General features: G+C 38.4%; 1 protein-coding gene across 4 annotated transcripts in view; it reads left to right on the forward strand.

Moving 5' to 3' along the window:
• PDK3 (pyruvate dehydrogenase kinase 3) overlaps positions 1 to 27,537 on the forward strand; it is a 60,767-nt gene extending 33,230 nt beyond the window's left edge. For 3 of the 4 annotated variants that reach the window (XM_037026320.2, XM_017649780.3, XM_017649782.3), the window contains 7 exons: positions 7,622 to 7,699; positions 15,900 to 15,976; positions 17,260 to 17,361; positions 17,775 to 17,885; positions 20,775 to 20,888; positions 22,178 to 22,317; positions 26,860 to 27,537. In XM_037026320.2, the coding sequence (XP_036882215.2) occupies positions 7,622 to 7,699; positions 15,900 to 15,976; positions 17,260 to 17,361; positions 17,775 to 17,885; positions 20,775 to 20,888; positions 22,178 to 22,317; positions 26,860 to 26,890 (653 nt within the window). In that variant the 3' untranslated portion in view covers positions 26,891 to 27,537. The remainder of the gene's footprint in view (positions 1 to 7,621; positions 7,700 to 15,899; positions 15,977 to 17,259; positions 17,362 to 17,774; positions 17,886 to 20,774; positions 20,889 to 22,177; positions 22,318 to 26,859) is intronic. The other variant, XM_017649781.3, reaches the window with a different exon arrangement.

Genomic DNA, 27,537 nt, shown 5'->3' on the forward strand with positions numbered 1-27,537 from the left:
TGTGCGCTGCTCCTGGCAGCCTCTCCCATCGTGCCTGGACTCAGCGTTGTCTGTTTTGGGGTGTACCTTTCTAAAGGCCTGGAATACTCTTCCACTTTTGCATCACTCCTCTGAGAGACAGAAATTTTGTGCCAAAAACTAGCTGAAGATTACGTGCAAAGGTTCAGTCACAATTTTAAACAACCTGGAAGTTGTTGTCTGTGGGCTACCTCATGGCCTTCTGCTTTCTTTGTCCTCTTGGGTCATGGTTTTGCCTTCGGGCCAGATCCCCTCCTGTCGTGTCTCTCTTCCTGTGCTCACTCACAGCTTTATCTGTACACTTTCTCCTGCCCTGTTTTGCTTTTCACCCAGTGAGACCATTATCGTTCTGTGAATGAAGGTTACTACATCCTCATTTAGTCATTCCTACCACTTGCTTGGTGTAACCTAAAGCCTGGACTCCTGGTGAAGCTGCATCCTGTGAAAACCATCCCCGCATGCCCCTTGGCTACTCAGAATGCCATGTTCCCCAGTGCACACCCATGCACCAAGTTCATGGGCTGAGGAAGAACTTTCCCAGTGCATCTTTCAAGCCATATTTTTCATTTCCCAACAGCCTCTTCCCTTAAGGAAAATAACAGTGGAGGGTTGTTTCAGATTCTGAAAGTGCATAAACATGTAAACAATATGCACACCATCAACCCTTCTGTCTCCCTTCTTCATTCCCTCCATCCGTCATACCACTGATACCTACAGCACACGATGTACACTTGGCTTCTACTTACTTTCTAGAATGCTGCTGTGCTTCTAACACCTTGGTGAGGTGTGTACTTGCTAAAGGTCACTTATTTGTTTTCAAACCATTAGTATAAGTTATACTACCTGTCATGAGGACATAATTTATTTAAATGTATGTAAACTAAAGACATATGAGTATAAAAAAGGGACTTACTCCCATTAAAATCAAGTCGAATGCTTTGGAAAGGCTTGATAAAGAAGAGTTTCCTAAAGATGTAATGTGGTGACTGTGAACACGACAGCTATTAAGTTACAGGGCAGAAATGAGTAAAAATCTTAGATGGAATCTATACTCAGATTGCTTCATAAGTATCTTTGAATCTATTACAATTTAAAGAAGTAGGAGTTGGAATTCATATTCATAGATGTATGTGATATCATTTATCTAAGAAAGACGATTTGGAACCTCAAACCTATCCATATTCGAAGAAGGTTTGGCCTTGTATGATAAGATTGGCAGAGGAATAAGTTGTATATTTAAATGTGCATTTTAAGTTAATGTTTATGATAGTGACCATATTTAGTGGTTTTCTACTTTATCCAACATTTGTGTCAATCATCCAACTCCTATTCTTGGTTGGATCAGTTAAGAGGACTAATACCACATTACCCAAGTAATAAAAAGTGCTCACTGAAGAAAATTTAGAAAATGTGAGAAAAGAGAGAAGTGAATAAAAGTTACCAGTATTTTCCTTAACCCTGTGAGAGCATTGTCTGTATGTTTGAATTCATAACAAACTTATAGATGGGTGTACAACTGCAAATGAGTAATCTTTGTGTCTATGAAATCCTTGGTATCTGTCTATTTCCCCATTTCCAGCACTAATGCCCATCACACACAGCCCTCCTTCATGGATTCAGTACTGACAGCACTGCTGTACTCATAATCTCTAGATTGAAGTGGTTATTTCCAGCCAGGTGTGTATAATCTTTATTCCTCCATGAGCTTTGGCCTTAAATCAGTTACCTTTCCCACCATGGCAAAATGGTCTGGGCAACCTAGAGGAAACCTGAAGGTCTCTCTTCTCCCTGTAGACTAAAGCAAATTTTAACAGTCCACTTTCTGTTTCATTCCGCATGGGCCCTATTCTTAATTCTCTGAGTGTCAGAATACACGAGCACATACTCTTTCTGCTTCAAAATAAGACAGAGAGAACAAACACAGCAGAGGGCGCCAATAGTCAGAAGGCCTGGAAGTTCTTCCCTATCTTGTAGCCAAAAGGCACTGGAGTCTCTTTCCCCAAATGCCCCAGGAGCAATGACCAAGAGGTCTCACAAGGCCCAGGCCTCACCATCCCTTCTTCCCCAAAGCCCCAGGTGCTGTCAAGGAGAGGAAAAAATGCACTTCCGTTTCCTCTGACACTTGGTGAAGTGAAGTCTTACCCTTCCTCTCTTCAGAGTAGTGGGTCTTTTTTCACTGGCTTTTTACTTTCTCCTCACATCCTCTGAGATTTCTCAGTTAATCTAAATCTGGGTCTCTCTAATTTTTTCCCCTTCCTTTTGTTTTAGAAAGCTTGATGTAGAAGGAGTAGGGTTCTGGGTTTTAATGACAACTCCACTATTGATTTTCTTAGCTGTAAAGATCCTGCCTGGTTTAAGCATAGTCAAATGTCCAGCCCACATGACCCATGTGTGCGCATGTACATGCGTGCATGCATGCCTATGGGTGTGCATGAGTGTGTTTTATATATAGCCTTAGGAAGCCTTAATGGACTAACAGTGACTCCATGCTTGGATCTCTTGAGACAGACTATAGAAAACTTTTATGTAGAAGGATAAGGACAATATTTTTATTTTTGACTAGACAGTTGTATAAATGTGTAAAAATGGGGTGCATCTTGCATAGCATTAGTTGAATGTGCACAACACTGAAGCATGCCTCCTTGCTGCTTATTTAGCACATTAATATCTACCTTTACACATCTGCAAATTATAGACTCGAGGAAGTGAATGCTAGAATTAGTGTTGTAAAGCAGTTCCTATTATCCTCTGGGAGTTGCCTTCCATTGTGACCCGTTTCCCTCCTTTCTTTGTAAGAAATCAGGAAATAAAGTGGAAAATGCTGTGGCAAGATCATTTTAAAAGTACAAACTTAAATACTTGGTACAAAAGTCGACTCTCACAGCGATGTTAGCTTGCCTGTGTTGTTCCTATATGCTATTCCTATTGCTTAGCATAATAGCATATGAATGGTATCCTGACAGTGTGCCATTATTCTGGTTCAGAAATAATGTCTTGTGCTCTCACTTAGGGCTCTTCAGGTTGCAAGTAACTGAGACCCACTCCTGCTAGCTCAAGAAACAGATTCATTAAAAGAACCTAGTAGGTCCTACTGGAATCCAAGGGCAGACTTTACAGTTGGAGCTGTAGAGATTGGAACTAGGAAACAGAAAGCAAGGTTGTTTTCTGTATCTTTGCAACTGGGGTTGCCAAGTCATGGCCCCTGCACCTTGTTCTCTTGTCTGTAGACTTGTGGACATGCTTCGGGGCAGCTTTTTAGGGCAATGGTGGGTCCTCCAAGCCTTCCAGACTGTGATAACTCTCAGTGTATCCTTTTGTGATCTGCCCTGCCTGAGTGTCTCAGTCCTAAATTTTCAGAAGATAAACTTCATTAGCTCAGCCTATCTTTTTGCCCATGACCACAGGTTTTAGGATTCTGCTCAGTCTGTAGACTGGTTGCCCTTCCATTAGATGTCTGCCCCTCCCCATTTCTCTAGTCGCCTGTGGTTTGGAGGGTGGGAGATGTTCCAGTGCTTAAAAAAACCCTGTGGATTCCCACTGGGGATGGGTTGTGGGTAGGATGATAATAGACATGCCTTATATTAGATAGAATTACTCTGTAACTTAAAAGGTTTTTTTTTAAAAGCAGTCTATCTGTGACTTGTAATGCTTTAGGTATCAGTAGGCTACCTTGTTCTGGCGGTGGCTTCTTAAACTTGAGCTTTAGGGTTTTCTGTATCCTGTTAGACCCAAATCAGGGACCTTGGCACCTTCGTTTGTTTTCTCAGCACTCATTCAGATTCATCCTTGTCCATCCTTTATAAGTTATCTGTAAACAAATGATTGCATGTATTCACAATAAAGGCTAATCTTTGATAGCAGAGTTCTACAGTGAATTTTGAATAGGAAAATACTCTAATAAAAAATCTAATAAAATAACCTCTATAATCTATTAAATTTTCCTGTGTGCTTTTTCTTAAAACTAGATTGGATCTGTTGGGCTACTTGCTGTGTGAACATTCACCTTACTTTTTATGGCCTTTTAAATTCAAAATAACTAGTTTTGTGTGTTGATAGTTTGTGTGCTCTACCCTGGGGAAGTACATACGGGCCATACCCATAGTTTTGTTAGTTACCTTATGATCAATATCTGATTTTCTTTGAAAACAGGGTCTTAAAACAATGAATAGCACTTATGTTCAGTGGCAGTAATAATCACTGCCTAATATTTCATTTTAAAGATTGGTAGCAAATACTGGCTCAAATCTACTGCAGGTAAAAGGAGCTTTATAGATTATCATATATAAATTTTTGGTTTCTACTTTAAAAATAGAAAAGTCTTATTAGAAAGCTTATTATAAGGAGAACTTGCAGTTTACTCTAGAATAAAGGAAATGAATTTTGGTTTTTAGGTTGGTGATGTTTTAGAGTTTTTTATGTTATGTTTTTGTTATTATACTTAATAAGACATGTCCTGATTGGAAAGTGTGTGCTGTTATACACCCCAGTACCCCATGATTATTCATGTCCTGGGAGAGACAGTGACAAAATTAGCATGACTCAGCCTTGATTATCTAGGGAAGTGGTTCCTAAGTCTAGCTTCTCTTGAGAATTACTTGCTAAGTTTTTAAAAATACGCATTCCCAGGTCTCAGCACAGACATATGCATCAGAATCTCCAGGGTTCGATTTTATGATCTGTACTTTTTTTTTAACTTGGTAGTGAATTCTACATAGGGTCATATTTGGGAACCATTCGAGTTCCCAGTCAGGCCAAAAAGAGCATCTCTTGTCAGTACAGTTACTGCACCTTGAGAACTTTCTCATGAGCAGAAGGATTGCTCCATTTAACAATTGCTTACAAAATGTTCCATTTGACAAAGGCATTATGATGTGCTATGGGAATTTATGAAGATGCATGTGAATATAGATTTTACCATGCTGTCCCGAAAATATTTTTGGCTTGCTGGTGCATGTGTCACATTGTGATGTCTTGAGTCTTTTAAGGCTCCATGATGTACTTCTTAGTTACAGCATTGTAGTGATGCTTAAAAGATTCTCATTCACATGTGGTTTTAGGAAACATGCTAGGTCTTTGAGTTTCAAATTGACTGCTTCTGTCTGGACTTGACCATCTTCCAAATGTCACATTCGTGTAATCCTTTTTCTTAATAATGCTCCTATAATCTCATGCTACTGGGCAAGCTGATGCCACAAGAAACTAGCACACTGAGTGGGCCTGGGGTTTTTCTTCTTTTATGTGAATGGAAGAATGCTGCTTAAAAACATCTCTAAAGGTGTTACATGCTTGGAGGAGTTGTTTTCTGGAGATGTATTGGCTTTGTATATGGATAACAAAGCAACGTTTTTTAGATTTCAGTATTTGGTGGTTTAAGTAAAGTGCCTTGGAAGTTCTTGGTTGGCTTTGTGCTCTCATGTCACTAGGTGGAGATGTAGCATTGTTTGGTGGTGTAGCCAAAGCAAAAAGAGTGAGTCTTGATTTCTTTCTTTTTACAAAAGTACTTTACAGATAATTTGATGAGGTTTATTATACTATAGGAAAAAGCCTTGTAAATTTAGCATAACTTAATTTTTTTTCTTTTATTAGAGTTTAAATTCAATCTTTCTTTAATATCTGTTTTCACTCTGATCAACTCTTTTTTAATATATTTTTCTCCTCTTACTAACATTTACTTTGGTGAGCCCTCATTATTTCATCTTGTCAGAGTTATTCTATTGTCTCTATCTGTAGTTCCTTGTGGTGGTTTAATTCCAAAGGTTTAATAAAGTGATCATAATTTTTACTGTAGGTGAAATATTATATAAAATTTTAATTAGGTAGCAATATGAGGTAAATGAACCAAAACTTATAGTCTGAACATACCCTTATCTTACCTTTATATATTTTGGGTTGACAGAGTCAAATTTTAACATATTTAAATTTTGTTCAGCTTATTTTCCCTCCTTCCTTCCTGCCCTTTTTCTCTTACCTCTTAAATCTTAAACAAGTATCTACTCTGTGCACAGTATTGATGTGGGGAATATAAAAGAAATACAAACCTGTCTCCAAAGAGCTCATATCCAGCTGAGAACCTTGCAAATGTGCCCATGAAGCATTTTAAAATAATTCGAGTACCTGATTTTTAGAAGTTATAAAAGTGGAACTTGGAAGAAAATCTCACTTTGGAAAGCAGTATGGCTATTCCTCAAACATTTAAACACAGAGCTACCATATGGTAAAGCCATTTTCCTCTCCTAAGGATATACCCAAGAGAAATGGAAACATACATTTACCAAGCCCTTGGTCATGAATGTTCATAGCAGCATTATCCACAATAGCCACAAAGTGGGAACAATCCAAATGTCCATCAGTGGATGAATGGATAAAATGGGTATATTTGTGCAGTGTGATATTATTCAGCAATAAAAAGGAATGAGGTATGGATTCATGCTACAACATGGATGGCCTCTGAAAACACTTTACTAAGTGTAAGAAGCTAGACACAGAAGGCCACATATTGTATGACACCACTTATATGAACCAGCTGGAACAGCAAATCTGCAGAACCAAGCAGATCTGTGGCTGCCCAGGGCTGGGCCCGGGAGAGGCAGGATGCGGATGGTTCTGGGGTGATGAAAATGTAAAGTTGACTGTGGTGGTGGGTGCACACCTCTGCGAATACACTGAAAACCTCTGAATGGTATGTACACTCAAATGGCTGGCTTGCATGGTACGAGAATTATATCTGAAAGCTGCTTTTTAAAAAGCAAATTATCAAAAGGTTTCAAATCAATCGAGTCAAGGACTATTTATTGACCATCTGCACAGGCATAAACAAGTTCTATATGAGTTACAAAACCAGTGCAAGACACAGACGCTGACCTCAGAGTGCTTACAGTTCAAGAGGAAAGGAACACACGCAGTGTATTATCATGCACTCCTACTTTCTGAATCTGTTCTACATCTTTTGGGATATAACCTGAATTCTCTCTTCCAGCTCTTTCTGTAATGGCCCTGATCTTCTTACCCTGTGTCTTATTTTTTTTTCTTTTGAAAGCAAACTATATTCCTTGCCTTTGATAAATATCACCCCAACCTCTTACCTCTAACTACCTTAAAAGACATTTTTAAGCCATGATAGTGTCTCCAATAACAGAGTGTGTGTGGCTCATGGAAACCCATTCATTCAGCAAATACTTACGGATGTTTCATTTACAAATAACTGGCAAATCTTAAAGACTGCATTTTTATCTTTTAAATTATAGTAAATATCTTTTTTTGCAACTTAATCAGGTTGTGTGGTGTTCAGAAACATAGTCTTGAGATTACAGGTTTTCATGAAAAATGCTTTTTAGGAATATTTAAAAGTTAGCAAATATGTGCTTTGTACACAGCTAGCTATATCATCATTGGTGCAGTATTTTGACATGGTCATTAAAACTTTAAAGAAGGAAAAATTTTGATTCAATCATGCTTATTCTTTTACAGCCCAAAAAGGCTATTTTTTAAAGGGCAGTAGCTGATAAATTCTCAATCCATCAGGTTTACTTATTCTCTTAAGTCTGTCTGTCTGCTTGTGCATAAGTTATTGGTGCAGCAGCTAAACTTTTTTCTTTCTTTGCAGATGCATATGAAACCGCCAAGATGCTGTGTGAACAATATTACCTGGCCGCTCCAGAGCTAAAAGTTGAAGAGTTCAATGGTAAAAGGAAAATAATTTTAACCTTCAATACAGAAAAGTTTACTAAAAGTGTGATTATACCTGTGCTTGTATTTTAGTGAAATCCTAAAATTATGCTGCTTTTTCATCTTTTAGATCTTTTTAAAACCCTTTTAAAACCTTTAACCAACTAGCTACACTGTTGTAAGTAGTTTTGGTACAGGAATATGTAATTTATAAGAACTCAGAGTTCTTGGAAGAGAAATAATCAAGGTAGAAAATGCACAAAGATATAAATAGTTCTCAAATAACAAATGCAAACAGTCAGTAAACATATGGAAAGGTGTTTAAACTTTACTAATCAAAGAAGTACAAACAAAAGCACAGAGAAATGCCATTTTTTGCCATTCAAGTGGCCATGATTAAAACATTTTAATGCCTTGAATTAGTGCACAGAAAAGTACTTTCTCACCAGCACTTGTACATTTCTGGTATAAGTTTAAAATGCTAACAATGTTCTTTGTCTTTGGTCCAGTAAATTAAAATAATAAAGGTCATATTCTCTGGTCCAGTAAATTAAGCTTCAGAAAAATTAATGTAAGAAAATAGAGATATTTAGAGATGTCTGTACAAGAATAATGCTTACAGTGTTTTTCTTATAAAGAAAAATTAGAAAACCCATTTTCCACAAAGGAGGATTATTTAAATAAATTTTTGAACACCCATAAGATACAATACTATGCAGCCATTCAAAATAATGCTTTAAAAGAATATTTAATGTATGGGAAAAGCTGACTTTTTTTTAACATAGGCTGTAAAAGTTTGAAATAGTACAAATTCTTTGGAAAATATTTTTGAAGGATTTATTGAACCAAAGTACAAACAATAGCTCTCTGCATAGTGGGGTTATAGTTGATTTTTATATTAGCCATATGATTCTGTATTTATTTACATGTTACTTTTATTCATCTGTAAGTTACAAAAGAGACATGTTCTTTGTAAAAATGCAAACAATACAGAAATGTGGACTAAAAACTGAAAGTCCCCTTTACTCTGAGTCTTGTACAGAGCATTGGTTTTTACATAAATGGGGCTGAAATTAGGCATGCTCTATAATGTATGTTTTTCACTTCACCTTGAAGACCTTTGCATGTATTAATGTCATTTAGAGATTATCCACAGTGTATATTACCATAATTTATTTAATTGTTTCCCATTGGGTTGACATTTAGGGTTTATGATTTTCCCATATTCCATGTAATGAGCAATGAAGGTGTGTGTGTGTGCGTATGTAGGGTGGGAAAATTTGTGAATGTGTGGGAACATTTCTGTAGGTTAGATTCCTGGGAGTAGAACGACTGAGTCTTAGAGTATGGGCATTTACAATTGAAGATAAACCAAATTCCCTCTCAAAAATATGCCAAAAATAATGACAGATCTGATAAAGGCTTGACATCCAAAATGTATAAAGAGCTCACGCACCTCAACAAACAAAAAGCAAATAATCCAATTAAAAAATGGGCAGAGGAGATGAACAGGCAGTTCTCCAAAGAAAAAATTCAGATGGCCAACAGACACATGAAAAGATGCTCCACATCGCTAGTTATCAGAGAAATGCAAATTAAAACCACAATGAGATATCACCTCACACCAGTAAGGATGGCTAGCATCCAGAAGACAAACAACAACAAATGTTGGCATGGTTGTAGAGAAAGGGGAACCCTCCTACACTGCTGGTGGGAATGTAAATTAGTTCAGTCATTGTGGAAAGCAGTATGGAGGTTCCTCAAAAGGCTCAAAATAGACTTACCATTTGACCCAGGAATTCCACTCCTAGGAATTTACCCTAACAATGCAGCACTCCAGTTTGAAAAAGACAGATGCACCCCTATGTTTATCGCAGCACTATTTACAATAGCCAAGAAATGGAAGCAACCTAAGTGTCCATCAGTAGATGAATGGATAAAGAAGATGTGGTACATATACACAATGGAATATTATTCAGCCATAAGAAGAAAACAGATGCTACAATTTGCTACAACATGGATGGAGCTAGAGGGTATTATGCTCAGTGAAATAAGCCAAGCGGAGAAAGACAAATACCAAATGATTTCACTCATCTGTGGAGTATAAGAACAAAAGAAAAACTGAAGGAACAAAACAGCAGCAGAATCACAGAACCCAACAATGGACTAACAGTTACCAAAGGGAAAGAGACTGGGGAGAATGGCAGGATATGGAGGCATAAGAGCAGGGAAGAAGAAAGGGGGTATTATGATTAGCATGTATAATGTGGGGGGTGGGGGAAAGGGGAGGGCTGTGCAACACAGAGAAGACAAGTAGTGATTCTACAACATCTTACTATGCTGATGGACAGTGACTGTAATGGGGTTTGTGGGGGGGACTTGGGGTAGGGGAGAGCCTAGTAAACATAATGTTCTTCATGTAATTGTAGATTAATGATAACAACAAAAAAAAACAGGAAAAAAAAAAAGAACAAAGCAAAAACTGAAGGAGCAAAACAGCAGCAGACTCACAGAACCCAAGAATGGACTAACAGTTGTCAAAGGGAAAGGGACCAGAGGAAGGTGGGTGGGAAGGGAGGGAGAAGGGGAATAAGGGGCATTACGATTAGCACACATAATGTAGTGAATGGGGCACGGGGAAGGCAGTATAGCACAGAGAAGACAAAAAGTGACTCTATAGCTTCTTACTTACAGTGATGGACAGTGACTGTAATGGGGTATGTAGTGGGGACTTGATAAATGGGAGGAAGCTAGTAACCACAATGTTGCTCATGTAATTGTATGTTAATGATATCAAAAGAAAAAGAAACTAATATTATTAAAAGAGATTCTACAGTTTGAAAAAAAAATATGCCAAAATGTGTATTTCTTTTATAATGAGGTCAAAATGTGGAGAGACCTCATGCTGCTGTTGTAGGACAATTGCCCTTAAATTCTTCTAGAAGGTATAGAATCAAAGCTGCTTTCAAAGTCTGTTGAATTCTCTGAGCAGAGTTGTGCCCCTGTTTTGCATCCGTACACTACCAGAACCTAGGGAATTTTGAATATTCCTGAGTAGATGCATCTTAATAATAATATTCTCTTTCTTCCTACTGATTAGGAAGGATGTGACCTCACTGTCCAGATTTCTATTTGTCAGATATGGAACTTAAATTCAAAGGTAGTAACCAATTGCTCTTTTACATGAATGGCAGCCTCACTCACTCGGGGGGCCAGAGCTTCAAGTCTGTTTTTACTGATTCCCAGGTGCCAGCTGTGGCAGCACATTCCCTCCCAACAAGGCTGTCACAAGGGCAGTGCACCCCTCCAGGGGAGGAGCTTTACAACTGCTTTAGCACTGTCTCGCGCATAGTTTTTGAAGCCCCTTTTCCCATCACTAAGATAAGTGAACGCTGGTTGTTATAAGCAGCCTCTATTTCCTCCTAGGTAATGTGTTTATGTGTTTATGATTGTAATGTATTTATAATTTCTTGAATGTCAAAGCTTTTTGTGAGCACAGTGCTTCAGCTCTAATAGCTTCCCTGTTAGAGATGCAGGTCAGAGTTTAGTCCTGAGCACCTGAAGTAGATGCTGTTGCTTTTCATAACGAGAGAGAGTGTGTGTTTCCCACAGCATGACGGCATGGATGAGGCAGATCAGATTCCTATGGCTTCATTTTCAGAGCCCCTGTGAACCGGTGTAGGATGCTTCCATTACCTAATAGGAGCCTTTAGCAGGAGTTAGCAATAGGTCTCTGCACTTGAGAGAAGGGAGGCTGCCATTAACCCCAAAGAACAATTTGTTGCTACTTGAGAATTTAATTTGTTTGACCTAACATCTTTTTTTCCTGAATTTTTTTTCCCAATATAGACCCCAGAGAAAGTAGTTAGAATTATGTAGAACATACTGTGTGAACACCATCAACATTTACCAGTCATCAAATAGAATTCTGAATACTGGGGGCCAGCTATAGTAAACTTTGTTTATTATCCCTTCTGTAACACATTTAACAGGAACATTGAAGAGAACAGGATTTTATTCACCTTTTATGAGATTTCAAATATTCTGATTTGCTACCTTGTGCCCATCTGTGTGGGTTTCTCCAAAGACAAGTGGTCATTTCATTATACTAGTTCTCATTTTGGCATTCTCTTGAGAAATCGGTTGATGAAGTGAATAAACATTTTATCTTACCTTGTTTGTATCTTTATGGTAAGGCAGCATGGCTTAGAGGAAAGATGGGAATGGATTGTCATGCTTAGGGGATATGGGCATTCAGCAAGTCACTTCACCTGTGACACTCGGCTTCCTCATCTGTAAGATCACCTTATGGGATGACAAAAGTGTAATGTTACTAGGGCCTCAGATATAGCACTGAGCACATACTGGATATTTTTTAAATAATTGCTACTGGAAGTTGTGGTTGACTTGGGAAGGATAAAACTTACGGTTCCTAACTTGCGTTTCTTTGCCATTTTAGATTAGTCTTTCCTGTCAAGAGGTTGATTCATAACTTTGGGTTTGGTGGGAAACATTAAAAATTTCAATTCATGGTATATATATTTTGTTAGAAGGGTTCATAGGGAAGGTATCTATCTAACCTGAGATCTTTGACCTCTGGTTTCCCCATACTGGATACTTTTCCGGATAATTTCAGTCAAGTGGTTCTATACAACAATTGAAAAGCCATTATTCATAGCCCTATTAACACTGTAGAAAGGAATTTTTTAGTAATGATAATAGCCAACATTGATTACGATGTGGCAGGCTCTGTGTAAACTAGTTTATTATTATTATCTCATTTAATCCTTATATTAACCCAGTGAGATATGTACTGTGCCTGTTTCAGTAATGGAATATTGCCACCCAGGTGGGTTAAATACCTATTATTATATATGTATTAAGTGCCAGAGTCAGGACTTGAACCCAGTGTGACTTTGAATCACACTGTATACTATTTCTAATAGCCTTATCCATTGACTTTGGGAATTGATCAATCATCTCTAAGTGCCCAACTACCTTTTCTCTTAATTGTGTTTTTTCTACTTAGCCTCCAGTTTTTCGTCCTTTTAGGAGAACTATCTGAAAATAAAATTCTTCATATCCTATGTAGAGTTCTGTTGGTATTCATTAAATGTTGTTTCAACTAATGGTTTTTGGAGCAATGACTTTGCAAAAATAGAGACTTTATTATTTCTTGAGTCTTGAGCATGAAAATCCTGGACCATTTTTTCTTTTGACTTTTAAAAATGTACCCTTAGATGGAAAATTCAAATTCCATTTGTGTCTTATTTTAGAAAGTTAATAAACATTAACTTCACTACATAAAAGGGTCTACTACATAAAAGCCACTGGACCCAGGGGTAGAGAAAAGTAATGGACAAAAACGTTTGACGTGGTTTTAAAAGGAAACAAAGACATCTAGACTATTATGTTCCCAAAGAAAAGAAAAGTACAAGTATTGAGTAAGCCTTCAGATGGCTCCTGGAGAATGCTGATTGAACTGAAAAAACTATCAAAGATATTTTAATTTCCTTGAGATTTGTAGTGAACAGATTGAGTTCAAAAGACTGTTTATACAGGCAGTTGTGCCTTTTGGTGCAAGATAGACTAAGCATTCAGCTTGTTTCTGGGGTTCCATTAAAATGACAGTAAAGGAGTACAAAGAAAAACAAAGAAACTAGGGGCAATTGTCTGCAGACCACTGATCCCACCTCTGGCCAGCAGGTAACCTGTATATAGAAGTATGCCAGTTAATGGGACAGAGCAGCAGAAGCCACAAACCAGGAGGCTACAGCAGAGATGGTACCCAATTTGCCAGAGGTTACCTGGAGGGCCTCTGAGAGCAGGCTGGGAGGTGCAAAGTAATGGGAACCAAGAAGGTAGGGGCTAGCTGAAAGCTGGTCTAAGGTAGGGCATGAAGGGGTGATAGGGACCACTTGACTTTGCTTGTGCTCTGCCTGCAGCCAGTCACAAGCATTTTCCCCCAGGCAAAAATAAAAGTTATAGTGCTTTCTTCAGGAACAACCCACAGGGGCTGTTCAGGTGAGTGTTGTTAGCCCAAAGTAAAGTCCTCTTCATTCGAGCATTTGGAGGACCCTCTGGTCAGAGGCCAGCTTACTTGTCTACTCATCCTAAAACCAGATGAAAAGTCTTGACTGGGTATACACAGGGCCCCAGGGGGAAATGAACACCAGCTTCCTCAAATGATTAATCCAGTTCCTCATTCTTCAACAAGAATATTACAACCTAGATATATCTGACCTCAGGCAGAAACCAGCAGCATGACAGAAACCTGACTGGCATTAAACTTACCAGCCACACCGTCATAGCCAGAAGATCAGCCCCCTTTCTAAATTCTGAGAGAAAATTATTTCAAACCCAGAATTCTGTATCTAGCCAAACTGTCAATGTAGTGAATCAGAGATATAAGGATTGAGAAATGTATCTCGCATGCACACCTTTCTTAGTTGGGTTATGTGACTGACTTGATGGTGTATATAATACAGATGTAAGAAATAGTGAAGAACATTCTAGCACTTCCATTACAGTTTGAGGATGATGGGTGTGCAGCATGTTTGGAAAGCAACTGATTCTAATTTGAAAAATCTTTAAGAATGGAATGAATACCATGCAACAGAATAAGAAGCTGGGAGGTGTTAGTGATGTGGTGAGAAAAACATATATTCCTTGTACAGTTACCCAAGAGGAAGGGTATGAGAAGCTCCAGAAATACATGGAACAATGTAAGAAAGACACAGTCCAAATATTTGGCAACCTAAAAAAAGGTAGCATGATTTTGAGCAGTTGGAGGAAGATGAAAAGAATCAATTTCACTTTAAGGCTGAGAACATTTCAGTGACATTCAAGTGACACGTGACTCATGTCATTGGACTCACGGGGAAGGAAATAATGTCCTGGTACCTGTTGTGTTGTGGCCACTCTGCAGTGATCAGTGTTTTCCTAGTTACGATGTTCCCAACACTATCAATTTTCAGCTTTTTAAAAAAGAACCTATAGGCAATGTGCAGAAGAGTTAATTCGGGTTACAGAACAGAATATAAATACCAGCAACCAAAGGACTAACGCAGAAATAGTCATCAGTGGCTGCCTGTAGGTGCAGATTGGGAAGTGAGACTGTACCCAGTGAGACTGTGGGAAAGGGACTTTTACATCTTTAAAAAAATTTTTAATTCATTTGTACACATAAATAATTTTTAAAAAATAACTGATCATCAAAGGGTTCAGGGTTTAAAATCAAAAGCTCTTGGTTCAGGTATCCAAGTTCAGGCTTGGGAATTCTGTTACAGTGGGCAGGTCACACAGCCTCTGCGGAGCCTGTGTCCTCCGCTCACACCCAGTGAACCATGCGGTAGAGTCATGAGGGTTCAGTTGGGTACTGTATGTGCGAGCTCTTTGTAAACTGCTAGGAACCAAACACATGTTTGCTCTACTTTATATTACTGTTAATTACTCACTCTGTTAGAGGAAGTAGTTTGGTTAAAATTATGACATCGGCGAGTGTGTCTGTGTTCTACTGGAGAAAGTTCACATCGTTTCAGTCTTGTAAGTGAGTTTGGGTCACGAGGAGGAGGAAGGACTAAATTTTCCAGCATCTGCTCTCTAGCCCATACTGTTTATAGTGCCTAACATGGGATTCAGTGTTCCTCATATTTTTCCCAGGAGAGCCCTGGGGGTTTATCTGTTAGCTGCTAGTAGAAAAAGGTAATGTGAACCTTACATTCTACCCTGTAATATGCCTTGTTGATCAAAATCTAACAGAATTTAACATTGCTGTTTAATCCAATTCACCAAAAAGATGTGTCCCTTTTCCTCTGTGGCTTCATATTCCCCCTGCTGACTACTGGGGTCAGTGGCAGTGGTGGGAGGGTGTCCCCCAGTTTGAAAAACACTGAGTGATATTTAGATGACCTATGTAATGCTCAGAACAATATGACTTAAGTGAAATATTCCTCTCTTGCTCAATTAGTTTCAAAGAGGATGTGTAATTTGGCCACGGTCATATACTCCTAAGTAAAGGAACTGGATTTCACCTCAAGTTTGTTGGACTTTAAAGCATATGCTTTTGCTCAGCCCTGCCTTTAGAGATAGAAACCTGAGTCAGCCTTTTGTAGAGTTCTTTTTTATGTATTTGGAAAATAGAATGCAAACAACATTCTCAACTTTCTTTTCTAGTTTTGCCCCTTATTCATTGATGGTTTTGTCCCTGTTTTCAGCCAAAGCTCCAAACAAACCTATTCAGGTAGTTTATGTGCCCTCACATCTGTTTCACATGCTGTTTGAGTTGTTCAAGGTAAGTGGAATTTAAAAACACGTAAAGAAGTCTTCATTTTAAATTACTTTGATTCACAGCATAATGGATTCATTAGATTAGCATAAGAAAAAGGTTTTGCCTAACCATTTTTAAAATTCTATTTCTGATACCCTCTGGGTTCTATGATTTGTACACTGCGAGATGAAAAATTGCTGTGTACAGTATAGTTTTCATGAATATTAGTACATATTGATTTTGCAGCTTAATTGTAGTTTCTTGATTTGATGTAAAATCCATACTGTTTTTTTCTTCAGTTAAGAGATTAGAAATGCTTTTTAGTTTCCAAATCTGGCAAAACCTTTATTGGTGGTAGCTAGATCAAAATAAAAACACATTTATGCATATTTATGCTTCGGAACATTAACTGCATTTGTGCAGGAACAGTTGTTCCAGTTCTGACTGGTTGCATAATCCTTTTACGTATTTGAGTCAGTTCAGCTATGACAGAAGCAGAGGGGAAAGATGTGGAAGGGCTGGCCCAAAAGGGACCAAAAAAAAAAAAGACTCTTTAAACTCACTACAGCTTAGGTTGTTGCTTTTGTTAACCAGTAGCTAATGGCATTTAGTGTAGCAATATTATAGGCACAAGGCATTTGAGCTAAAACTTCATTTCTTCCAATGTGTAAAACCCTAAATTGAACACCTGAAAAATCAGTTATTCTGATTTGCTCCCAGAAATTATAATGTTACTGATGTAACCCTTTAAAGTTGAGGTGGGCATTCAATTGTGAACTTTCTCAACAGCTGTGTCTTTTACAGAGTTTCTTTTTAACTGACATTGCTTCTACTTTTTTTCAGCCAAATGATTAATTTTCGTGGGAAGCATGAATACTCTTGGGTTTTCCACCTTCTTTAGAGGAAAGGTGTTCTGTAAATGCATGCTGATAAATAGCATTTGAAGTGCATCAGTGAGCCTCTGCAGCCTCGTTGCATGTGATCAAAACATTCCTCTTGGTTAAGAGTTGAATAATTTAAATACCCTAAAGCAAAAACAAAAAGAAAACAGGAAGGAAAGAAAAAGAACTATTTAATATGGTGAATGGGACTAAAACTAGATGAGAAATAAAATAACGCTTCAGGAAATTTTTCTTTGATTTGAACACATGTTTAGCTGAGTTCTTTAGAGGGGAAAGAAGTGCCATATAAATCCAACTAATATTTGCCCCACAAAAGAATTGTTGTTTATAAGTAATCTGTACTAGTTTCTTTTTTTTTTAGTTTGTGAATCAGCAGTGTGTTAAAAAAAGGTCTTATTATTTCAGAACTCAATGAGAGCGACAGTTGAACTGTATCAAGATAGAAAGGAGGGCTATCCGTCTGTTAAAACCCTCGTTACTCTGGGTAAAGAAGATCTGTCCATTAAGGTAGCTGCTTTATTTACACATCCACTTTATCAATTCATTTAATAGTATCTAGACACTGAGGAATCCGAGGGAAGGGAAGAACACTGACATTGAGGGTCTTATTTGTAAGTTCTGTGTCAGATCCTTAGCTTAATTTCCCTCATTTGACCTTCATTAGAACCCCAGTTGTCAGGGAACTGAACAAGTCCTCAAACCCAAGCCTGGCCCATCCAGCTGCACCTCCCCGCCTCCTTTGGTTTTTGCACTGTTCAAAGGGAACCCTATTGTAGGGGGCATTCAAAGCCCTTGTATGGCTAAGGGTAATCTGGTATGTACTTTATTTAATGAAATCCTTGCCTCTTTCTAACTACGGATTGACTTCTTCCTCTTCTTCTTCCTTTTTTTTTTTTTTTTTAACATTTTGTACTTTACAGATAAGTGACCTAGGTGGTGGTGTGCCACTTCGAAAGATAGACCGTCTTTTTAACTACATGTATTCAACTGCTCCTAGACCTAGCCTGGAGCCCACAAGAGCAGCACCTCTGGTGAGCATCTTAAACCCCTGCTTAAGGAAAGACCCTTAACTGGAGAAGGAACTCCGCCAGGGCGAGCTCTATCCCCGGGTTGTTGGATTAGTCTTGTTGAATTCAAATGTTTCCTGCATGGTTTGGAGGAGGGGGAGTTTTATGGCACTGCTACTTTCTTTGCGAATCCTTTGAACTAGATTTCTTCTCTAATTTGTGCCTAAGAAACACTCGGGGCTGAGTGCCTCACTCCCAGATACAGAGAAAAGCCCAGAGCACCATTCACCCCGTGGCATCAGCCTTTCGGGGGTAGGTGGAAGTTTAACGGCGGGGGAGCGAGGCAGCAGCACAGCTGTGTGGCCACAGCGTGGTCCTGGGCACTTGGGCACTGCGTACAGTAGAGGCCCACATCGTCCTGGGCCTTTGAACTTCCCCTGCCAAATTTATTTAGAATTAAATGTTACCTAATTAAATATATATAATTATATGTTTATATATGTAATTAAGTGTTAAATTATGAACACATTATGTTTTTTCTATTAAAAAACATAAGCAGGCAAGATACAGGTGGTGGTGGCATTTGCAGAGTCCTTTCTGTCTCACTCCGAAGATAACCTCCAGCCCTGTGAAGGCAGTGAGAAAAGCCTGGTTACCATGGCAGCATTTAGATCCTGGTAGGGCCACACTTTCTTCCCCAGCTGAGTATTTCTAATTGACAAACAACAATTGAACCCTTTGTCATTAAACACAGCAACATATCTATCAGTCTGCAAAAGGGTTCAAGGTATAAATTAAGTTGCATTTTCAAGTCCTACATGACTGATAAGCACATAAGATTTTATTTTGTGTGTATGAACAAAATCTAACACTTGGCATGATTTATTCGAGACAGAGTTTGTTCAGCATGTTGAAAACAGAAAGTCATTTATACAAGACTCAAGAAAATTCATGAGAGATCAGTTTTGAAAGGCAGTGCCTGGACCAGGCTCTGGTATGCACTTAAATAAATGTCAAAAGGCAAACAAAGCACAACAAGTAATGCAGAGCCTGCCCCAGTTGTTTCAAAGGAATATGGATCGTCTTTTCTAGGCCTCAAAAAAAGCATCTTGAGGATAGCTGTTCTGTCATAGGTCATTTGTTTTTTTTTTTAAATGAAACTGAGCAATTGAAATAAGAGACCTTAAAAAGTTACACATCCAACCTCCCATCTGATAGATGAGCCCGTAAGGTTCCTCCCCGGCCCAAGGCCCTGGAGCTCAGCACAGCACAGCCAGTGCTGGCAATGGCTGTGTTCTCTCCGTGTACCACGTGGCCTCTCTGTCTGAAGAAATGCCTCCATGGCATCTCTCCCAGTTTATCAGCTGGCCTCAGCTTTAAAGCAGGCACGTGGATGGGTACAACTGGAAAAAATCATTTCCTCACCTGGCATCTTATTATGTTACAGCTCTGTGCCATGACACGTGCATTTCTTTTTCGGAAATGTCCTCCTGGCCAACTCCTATTGATCCTTTGACACCCTGGGAAAACTTTCCTGGACCTCACCAAATCCCCGTTAGAGGCCCCCTCATCTACATTCCACAGGACTCTGGGCTTACCTTTCTCCTCACACTCACAACTGCTTTGGGTTCAAGCATTCTCGGTTATTCCCTGGTAGACCTGAGGGCAGGCCCTGGGCCTACTGGAATGTAAGGGGCAGGTTTCCTCAGCTTTTTCTTGGAATGCACTGCCTGCTTTGCTGGGGTGACCTCAGTCACCATTTTGGATGTCCTGTCTTCACTACCGACCATATTCTGCCAGTCCTAAAGCCCTTAAATAACAGTGTGCTCTGTGACACCCGACCCTTTGAGTTAGGCCCTACACTGAGGAAGGAATCTAGGAAAGATGTTAGAAAATGGTAGAAGTCCATGTAACTTGGTAAAATTCATGCTCTGTCATAGCCATAATAGCAGCTTCCACTTATTTCATTTTATTATGTCTTAGGTACTGTACCAAGACTTTACACTTACACACTGTATCATTTCATCCCTATAGGAGCTCTGAGGTAAGCTTTTCATTACATTGTCAGCTGAGAAAACAGTCTCAGAGAGGTTGAGTGAACTGCTCAGTTGCACAAAAAGTGGGTTTTTACTTAAGTCTGTCTGAGCCTAAACCTCACTGCAACCCCTCCTCTATGAGAGTGTTCCCCAGCTGCCTCCTCCATTAGCCTTGTCTGTGGATTTAATCAGGGGGCCGAAGTGGTATGCATCTTCCCCTCCACCCCAGAGTTACTGAGGTGTTTCTATTGTTCTTGTCCATATCTGAGACCTGGGTTTTTTTTCTAAAAGCCTGTAACTGTTAGTCAGGGTTCTGTGACATACATAGGAGGGTACTAGAATTGCTTTCTTATGTCTAAAAATATGTGATCTACCATATATCAAAATATTGTAACATTCCCAGAACCTTAGGAAGCAGCCTCTCCGGAAATTGTTTCTGTTAGCCTTGGTACTAGTAGATTGGAACTGAGCTGCTCAGTTTAATTTTCACTTCAAAGAGCAAGGAAATCTGGTAACGGAACTTTGGAATGATGTGATTTAGTTTTGTTAGCAGTTCAAATTTCACTTGATTTGGGATTCGCTTTAAAAATACTAGAAATTTGCATTAAAATGCTAAAAAAGCATTAGTCAAAAATTGTAGTATTTCTATTATTTTCCAAACGTATGAGAAGTGTTTTTGCAGGGTAAAAATAGACCTTTTGCATGATAGCATATAGAAAATAGATGAGCATATGCATCATTGTAAAGGTTAGATCAATCTTAATGTGTTTGCTTTAAATTGGAGTCAAGACTTTATTTTAATCTTCAGAATGGTCCTCCTACCAAACATGTTTATATTTGTGCTTGTCTGACTGTATTGATTTTCTTTCCTCAATAGGCTGGATTTGGTTATGGTTTGCCAATTTCTCGTCTGTATGCAAGATATTTCCAGGGAGATCTAAAACTCTATTCCATGGAAGGAGTGGGTACTGATGCCATCATTTATTTGAAGGTACTGCATTTTATTTCTGTTACATGAAGGCATCTTTACTTTTTAAAGCTGTAAGTTTTAATAACTAATGGAAATAGCACTATATCATCTCATATTCACTTCAGATTTATTCAGTTTTATGTGAAAACCAAGTTATGTCCTACCCTTGAATTTATGCTCAGATATAGTAAAATATGAAACATGGAGATGTAAAAATTAAAACATTAATTTTTAAAACCATAATTCTAAATGGTGATTTTTAAAAAATTGCATATCCATTGAAAGGACTAATCTAAAAGGAGACAGATTTCATAAACTAAAGTCTTTTCACCTTTGGCTTTAAAAACTTGCTGTCTTTCCTAAAGTTAGACAAGAATTCCATAATGATAATATGACTATGTAAAAGCCCGATCCAACAGGAAAGTTCTCTGTAACATAGGTTTTCTCATTTATTGGTGGTATCGGACTTTAATTTTTTTCTAAACTCTAGAATATTTGGAGTATTTTTCAAATAGGTAAGACAGGCACACAGTGCAAAATTGAAAAACTACAAAAGGGAAAACTAAGTCTCTCCCACCACTGGTCCTAAGCCACCTGGTTTTCTTTCTCAGATATAACCATGGGTACCAGTTTCCTGTGGCCCCTCCTAGAGGTGATTCTGCATTGATAAACATAGAGGGGAATATCTAATATTTTTTTCACACAAATCATTATTGTAGACTTTGCTTTTTTTACTTTCCAATATATCTTGGAGATCTTTCCATATCATTTCATATAGAACTGACTCATTCTTTTTAATATAACATACATGTAATATGTTATACCATAACTTAACCCATTTTTTGGAGTGTTTATCTTAGATGCCAATGCATCTAAATAAATGATGTGATATTTGATATCACTTTACGGGCTGATGTTTATAAATCTAGTACGTATGAAACTTTATTTCTTTCTGAGGCCTGTGGGAGAGCAATTGCCCAGTGAACAATGGTGCTTGGTCTAAGACCTTATAGTCCAGGTGACTGAGTATCTCAAAGCAGTATTGACTGAATTGCAATGCTTTTTCATTCTGGTCATGTGTACTTTAGTACTGGTTTTGAGTAAGTGAATATTTTTATTCCTTTAAAAAGGTATTAACTTCATCCTGGCCAGTCTAAAAAACCTACTACTAAAATGTAATTTTAACATAATTCCTTCTATTATAACCTTATATAAGGTTTCTAATGTTTTATAGGAAGATTTGGGTTAGTAGTTTATGTGAGAAAAATGACACTGTGGACCTTTGGTGTGTATTTTTGTTTTTCCATTAGGCACTTTCAAGTGAGTCATTCGAGAGACTTCCAGTTTTTAATAAGTCTGCATGGCGCCATTACAAGACCACACCTGAAGCCGATGATTGGAGCAATCCCAGCAGTGAACCCAGGGATACTTCAAAATACAAGGCAAAAGAGTAATTTATAAATATTCTTTCTATTTTAAAGAATCTGATTTTTCCCCAGAACCAGAACATACCAGCCAAATGACTGATAACTTGCAGCCAAATCTTCTTTGTGCTTTTATTCCTGAGAGAGCAAAATGATCCCTAAAGAAAGGTTGGAGCAGTTTTTTCACCCCAGGCAGGAAGGATAGCAAGAACTGGGTAGCCAGAAAAAAGCGATTCCTATAAAGGCCCTGCTGTTCTAGGAGACCTTGCTCTGTGGAGGTAGTAATAGCAGTGAGCAGGGTTTATCCTGCCCTGAATTTTATTTAAAAAGTAATTAAGTTTGCAGTTTGTCATCCACAGATATTGACAGAAGAATGAGCAAGTCTGTGGGTGGGCTAAAACTGAAAAAATAAAGAAGTTAAATGATCAGTCAAGATAAACAAAATGAGTTTATCCATACAATGGAATATTATTCAGCTATAAAAAGAAATGAGGTTCTGACCCATGCTACAGCATGGATGAACCCTGCGGACAGTATGCTAAATAAGCCAAATATAAAAGGACAAATATTGGATAGTTCCACTTACATGAGGTATCTAGAATAGTCAAATTCCTAAAGACAGAAGGTAGAAGGGTGGCTGCCCGGGTTCGGGAGAGGGGGAATAGGGACTTAGTGTTTAATGGGGACAGAGTGTCTGTTGGGGTTGGTGAAAAAGATCTGGAGAAGGATGGTTGTGATGGTTCCACAACAATGAGAATGTACTTAATGTCACTGAACTGTATACTTTAAAATAACCATTTTTACCATCTTACCAGAAGCCAACTTTGATATCTAGTTTACTACAATTTTAAAAAATGAAAAGAAAGAGAAAAATTATCCATCACAGAATAATGAGTTTCACTACTTCATGGTACTAAGGACAATAATCCAATCTTTGGTTTCCAGTTTTTTATTTTTCCTCACTATCCTAACGTTCCAACTCTACTAGCAACAGTGAAGGTTCTGTTTGGTTAAAGTAACCTTGTAATAATAGAAAAGCAGTATATGTACACTGTAAAAGAAAAAAGAAAATATAAATAAGCAAAAAAGAAACCACTATATTCCCATAACCCAGAGATTACCACTTTTACAGCTTGGTGTATGTTCTTCCAGATATTTTACTATTTGTGTATGTGTGTTTATGAGATTTCACTATTTATACTGTTTTACAGCCCAGTTTTATTTCATTTAACCATCTCTGCCTTTCCATGTCAATAATTTTTCATCATGAAAATTCCCCTAATTTGTCCAAATCTGGATTGATTCCAGGACGACATAGCACATCTGCATAGATCTCAAGTTGTTTTTAATCTAGAACAGCTTTTCATTGAGAGACCATGCTGGGTATCCTGCAAAAATGTCCCAATTTGACTCGTTTAGTTTTTCCTTTGAAATGTCATTTAGCTTGTCCCCCATTCTCTGTATTTCATCTAAAGGCTCAATGGAGAATTTTTTGCTAGAATACTTCATAAGCACTATTGAGGAATTACACTAAGAGACCCATGATATCTGGTTGATCGGCCATTAGTGATGTTAAAATTGACCATAGTTCAGATGATGGCGATCTGATCCCTCCATGCTTTACTTACTTTTCCATTATCAATTAGACAGTAATCTGTGGGCTGTTCCCTCTCTCTGGGGGCAACCATTTTCTCTTTAAGATAATAAAATCTCTTGCATGGGCCCGTGTCTCCCGAGTCGTTCTGGGGTAAGGAGGGTCACGGTGAGATACCCTTTCATTGGTGCCATGACTTCGGGTGAGGCTCTCCCATTGATTCTGCTCTTCCTCTGGGAATCTGAGCTGCTTTGGGAACCCTCACTGCCCGATCCTCCTCCACGGGCTCACCGTCCATTTCCCTGGTTGCTCATCTTCTCGCCCAACACTGGCCTTCAATTTCTTACTCCTCCAGGGCTATCAAGGCCGTCTCATTAAGAATAATGAAACCAGCTAGATGACATCATGAATCATCTCAGGATGCCCGCCCTTCCCCAACTCTACAGCAATGGCCTCACTAATCCCAGAATCTGCGCCCCCTTCCAGCAGGAAGTAGCTAGAGAATGAGATTCTACACCCAGTTCTCCAAAGGCCCAGTTAAGAAAAGAAAAAGATGGTAATGAAGGCAAATTCTGGCGCACTAAGACCCCCCACCCCTTAAGATCCAATCACCAACGCAGAACACACCCTACCCCTACTCCTTAAAAACGCGCTTCCTCTCCCACGAGCTGCTGCTCCTTCTCTCTGGGGGCAGCCACTTTCTCTTTCAGGTAGTAAAATCTCTTGCGTGGGAAAAAAAAAGAAAGTAATCTGTGTAGTGTTATTTTGGCACTATACAACCATCACGTTTTGGTTCTCCACACCAGTTGATAATTTTGGCCTAAACCAATAATTTCATTAACATTTATAAAATGGTGAGTTTTTAAAAATAGATCGTTCTTTTGACAACATTAACTGACATTCTCCTATGAACTTCTTCCTCATCAACTAAGGCTGTTTAGGAATCTTTTGAAGAATAGTTCATCCTGGCAAGGCAGGATAAGAGTTTAAATCCATTTAATTACCAGTTTTCAAGGTGAGTTGAGTTAAAAGCCACTTTAAATGGTGACAAATGAGTTTCTGGCTTTGTCTTTTTCAACATTATTATGGATATTACAGATTTTTATTGCTTTGATATATTTCAGTCAGTACTTAACATATACATATACATATATACATATATGCACACATACATATACACAGTGTACAAATATTAAGTTTATAGCTCGAGAAACTTTTGCATCTTTCTCGTATCCAGAAAAGGCCCCTTACTAGTCAAACTCTTCTCCTTCTCCCCACCCCGCCATGTAACCATTATTCTGATCTATATTTATATATGTATCATTATGTATGACCTATCATTATATCTGGCTCTATCACTTCTTGAACTAAAAGGAGCATACAGTGTGTGGTTTTGGTGTGTGGCTTTCTGTGAGGATAATCTGTGTTATTGCATGTAGCTGCTATCTTGTTGATGCTTAAATTGGCACATGTTTGGCCAGTGGGAGCTATTTTGAGCCAGATCCTCTGTGTTACATTGATATAACCCCATTGATCTTCGAAAGCTTCCTTGTTTTTTGGCTCAAGATGATATCCTGGACTCATACTTTGCCTTCCTTTGTCCTAGAATCAGCCATTTCCCTCAAGGAATCCTGTTTGCCTTTAATGGGTATTAAAGACCCTAATCTGGGAGTTGGGAGTGTACATCATACCTTCCCTAGTCCCCTTTTCTGAACAGACTATACAATATGTATCTTTTTTTAAACCATAAGTTCATATTGATAGTTTTGATTCAATTTTAACATTGCACTGTGTCTAATATATATATTTCTTCTTACCATGAAAACCTTGATTCTTAATGCAACAGAAAGGTATTTGTTCAAAAGTATAGTGTATATAGCTTCGTGATTTTTGTACCATTATAGTAGCATTGGTCTTTTCTGATGTGTGATATAAAGGGTGTCTATGTTAATGTTTATTTTTTAATGTGGAAACGTTGTGATGGATCTGTGCACAATACCACCAGACTGGTCATTCATCTCACATGATGAAATTTAGAAGAGTTTGGTTTGGCATACACATGGGTGAATGTACACACACACACACACACCATCCCCAGCCAAGATTAAGCTAAATCAGCTTGAAACACCTGGATCAATTCCCCTTGATTCCATTTTCAGTCTGTATGTAAGTCAAGTAGCTTGTTGGGCCCCAATGGCTGATCAGTTCAGACTATTGCTCTGTTAAGGGGGAGTTATTTAAGTAGTACAGAAGCAGTGTTTATAGATGGTAAGATCCTTTTGTATTATAAAAAGATGGCTTTAATTGAATATTGTTTTAAAGGCAGTTTTACAACTCTAAATAGTTTAGCAGGTTGTGTACTAGTTAAGTATGTGTCTTGATTTCTAATATATTATTAGACAAACAACTTTTAGCAGAAATCTATTTTTAGAATTCAAAAATGTTTAAGCCTGATGATTAAAACTGTTGGATTATACAAATAGGATAATTGGTGGTGATCTTGGGAAAGTGTTTAGTAGGTATGGCAAATTCACTAGGTGAATGAGAAATCCTAAAACAAAGTATCCTCTAGTTAGGTTTTTAATAACAGCTTTATGGAGCTATAATTCATATAACATAAAATTCACCCTTTTAAAGTGTATAGTTCAGTGGTTTTTAGGGTACTCACAGAGTTGTGTGACCCTCAGCACTACCTGATTTTAGGACATTTTCACCACCCCAGAAAGAAACCCGTTCCCATTAGCAGCCATTCCTCCTTTCTAATCAGGTTTTTAACTGAGAGTAAAGAGCTGCTTTAAAGTATGTGTAAGTAATTAAATGGTAATTCAGAAGTAATCATAGAGAATAATTCTGAGATAAGGCAGGTTTTTAAATTATCACTATAACTAAATGCTCTGAGTAAGGCATGGTTACAATAGAGAAAGGTGTACTCAAAATTTACTCACTGTGGATATTCCCGTTATTTTCTTTGTAGGGACAAGATCAAGACTAACAGAACTTTCTAGAGAACCGAAAGCTTTGGTCCTCTCTGTGAAGAAAGACTGTCTTCTGCAAGTCAACCAGAACTCCTTTCCTCTACCAACTCTGAGTGCAGCACCGTAGTCATTCCAGTGCTTGAATGTGCGTTTTCTTCACAGGAGCAGACCTTTGCCACAGAACCTTGCTGTAGCTACTCTAGATTGCACACTAAAGTAGTAACTTGAAAAATTTTTCATAGTACGTTGCTGTGGTTTGGTTGGCACCTGTTGTAAGAGGGCACAGAGCCTTGTTAGTGCTCTCGTGTCCTCACACCTCCCTCCTCATTTCCTAGAGTCGAGTGTCTACCGTCTCCCCAGGATTCTAAGCTCCTTCACAGCCAGTCTCTACTGTCACTCTTTGTGACCAAATACCATGTTTGTCACAAACCACTGACCAAGACCTGGGTCATCTAGAAATTGAAGACACCAGAGCATGTCTTGTTAATTCAGTCCCAGGATCCTTGCTGTCACATGCATTCCTCCTCACTCTCTGATTTAGACTTTTGCCTTCTTCCATCTGACCGTATTCTGACTATGAAGCGTGGGTACTTTCACATTAGATCTCTCTGATGCACTGACTTTGTTTTGAAATTCACTTGTGTATTCCATTCTGTCCATTAAAGCGGTCCACAAGT

Source organism: Manis javanica, chromosome X, assembly GCF_040802235.1.
Source record: "Manis javanica isolate MJ-LG chromosome X, MJ_LKY, whole genome shotgun sequence".
NCBI lineage: Eukaryota > Metazoa > Chordata > Mammalia > Pholidota > Manidae > Manis > Manis javanica.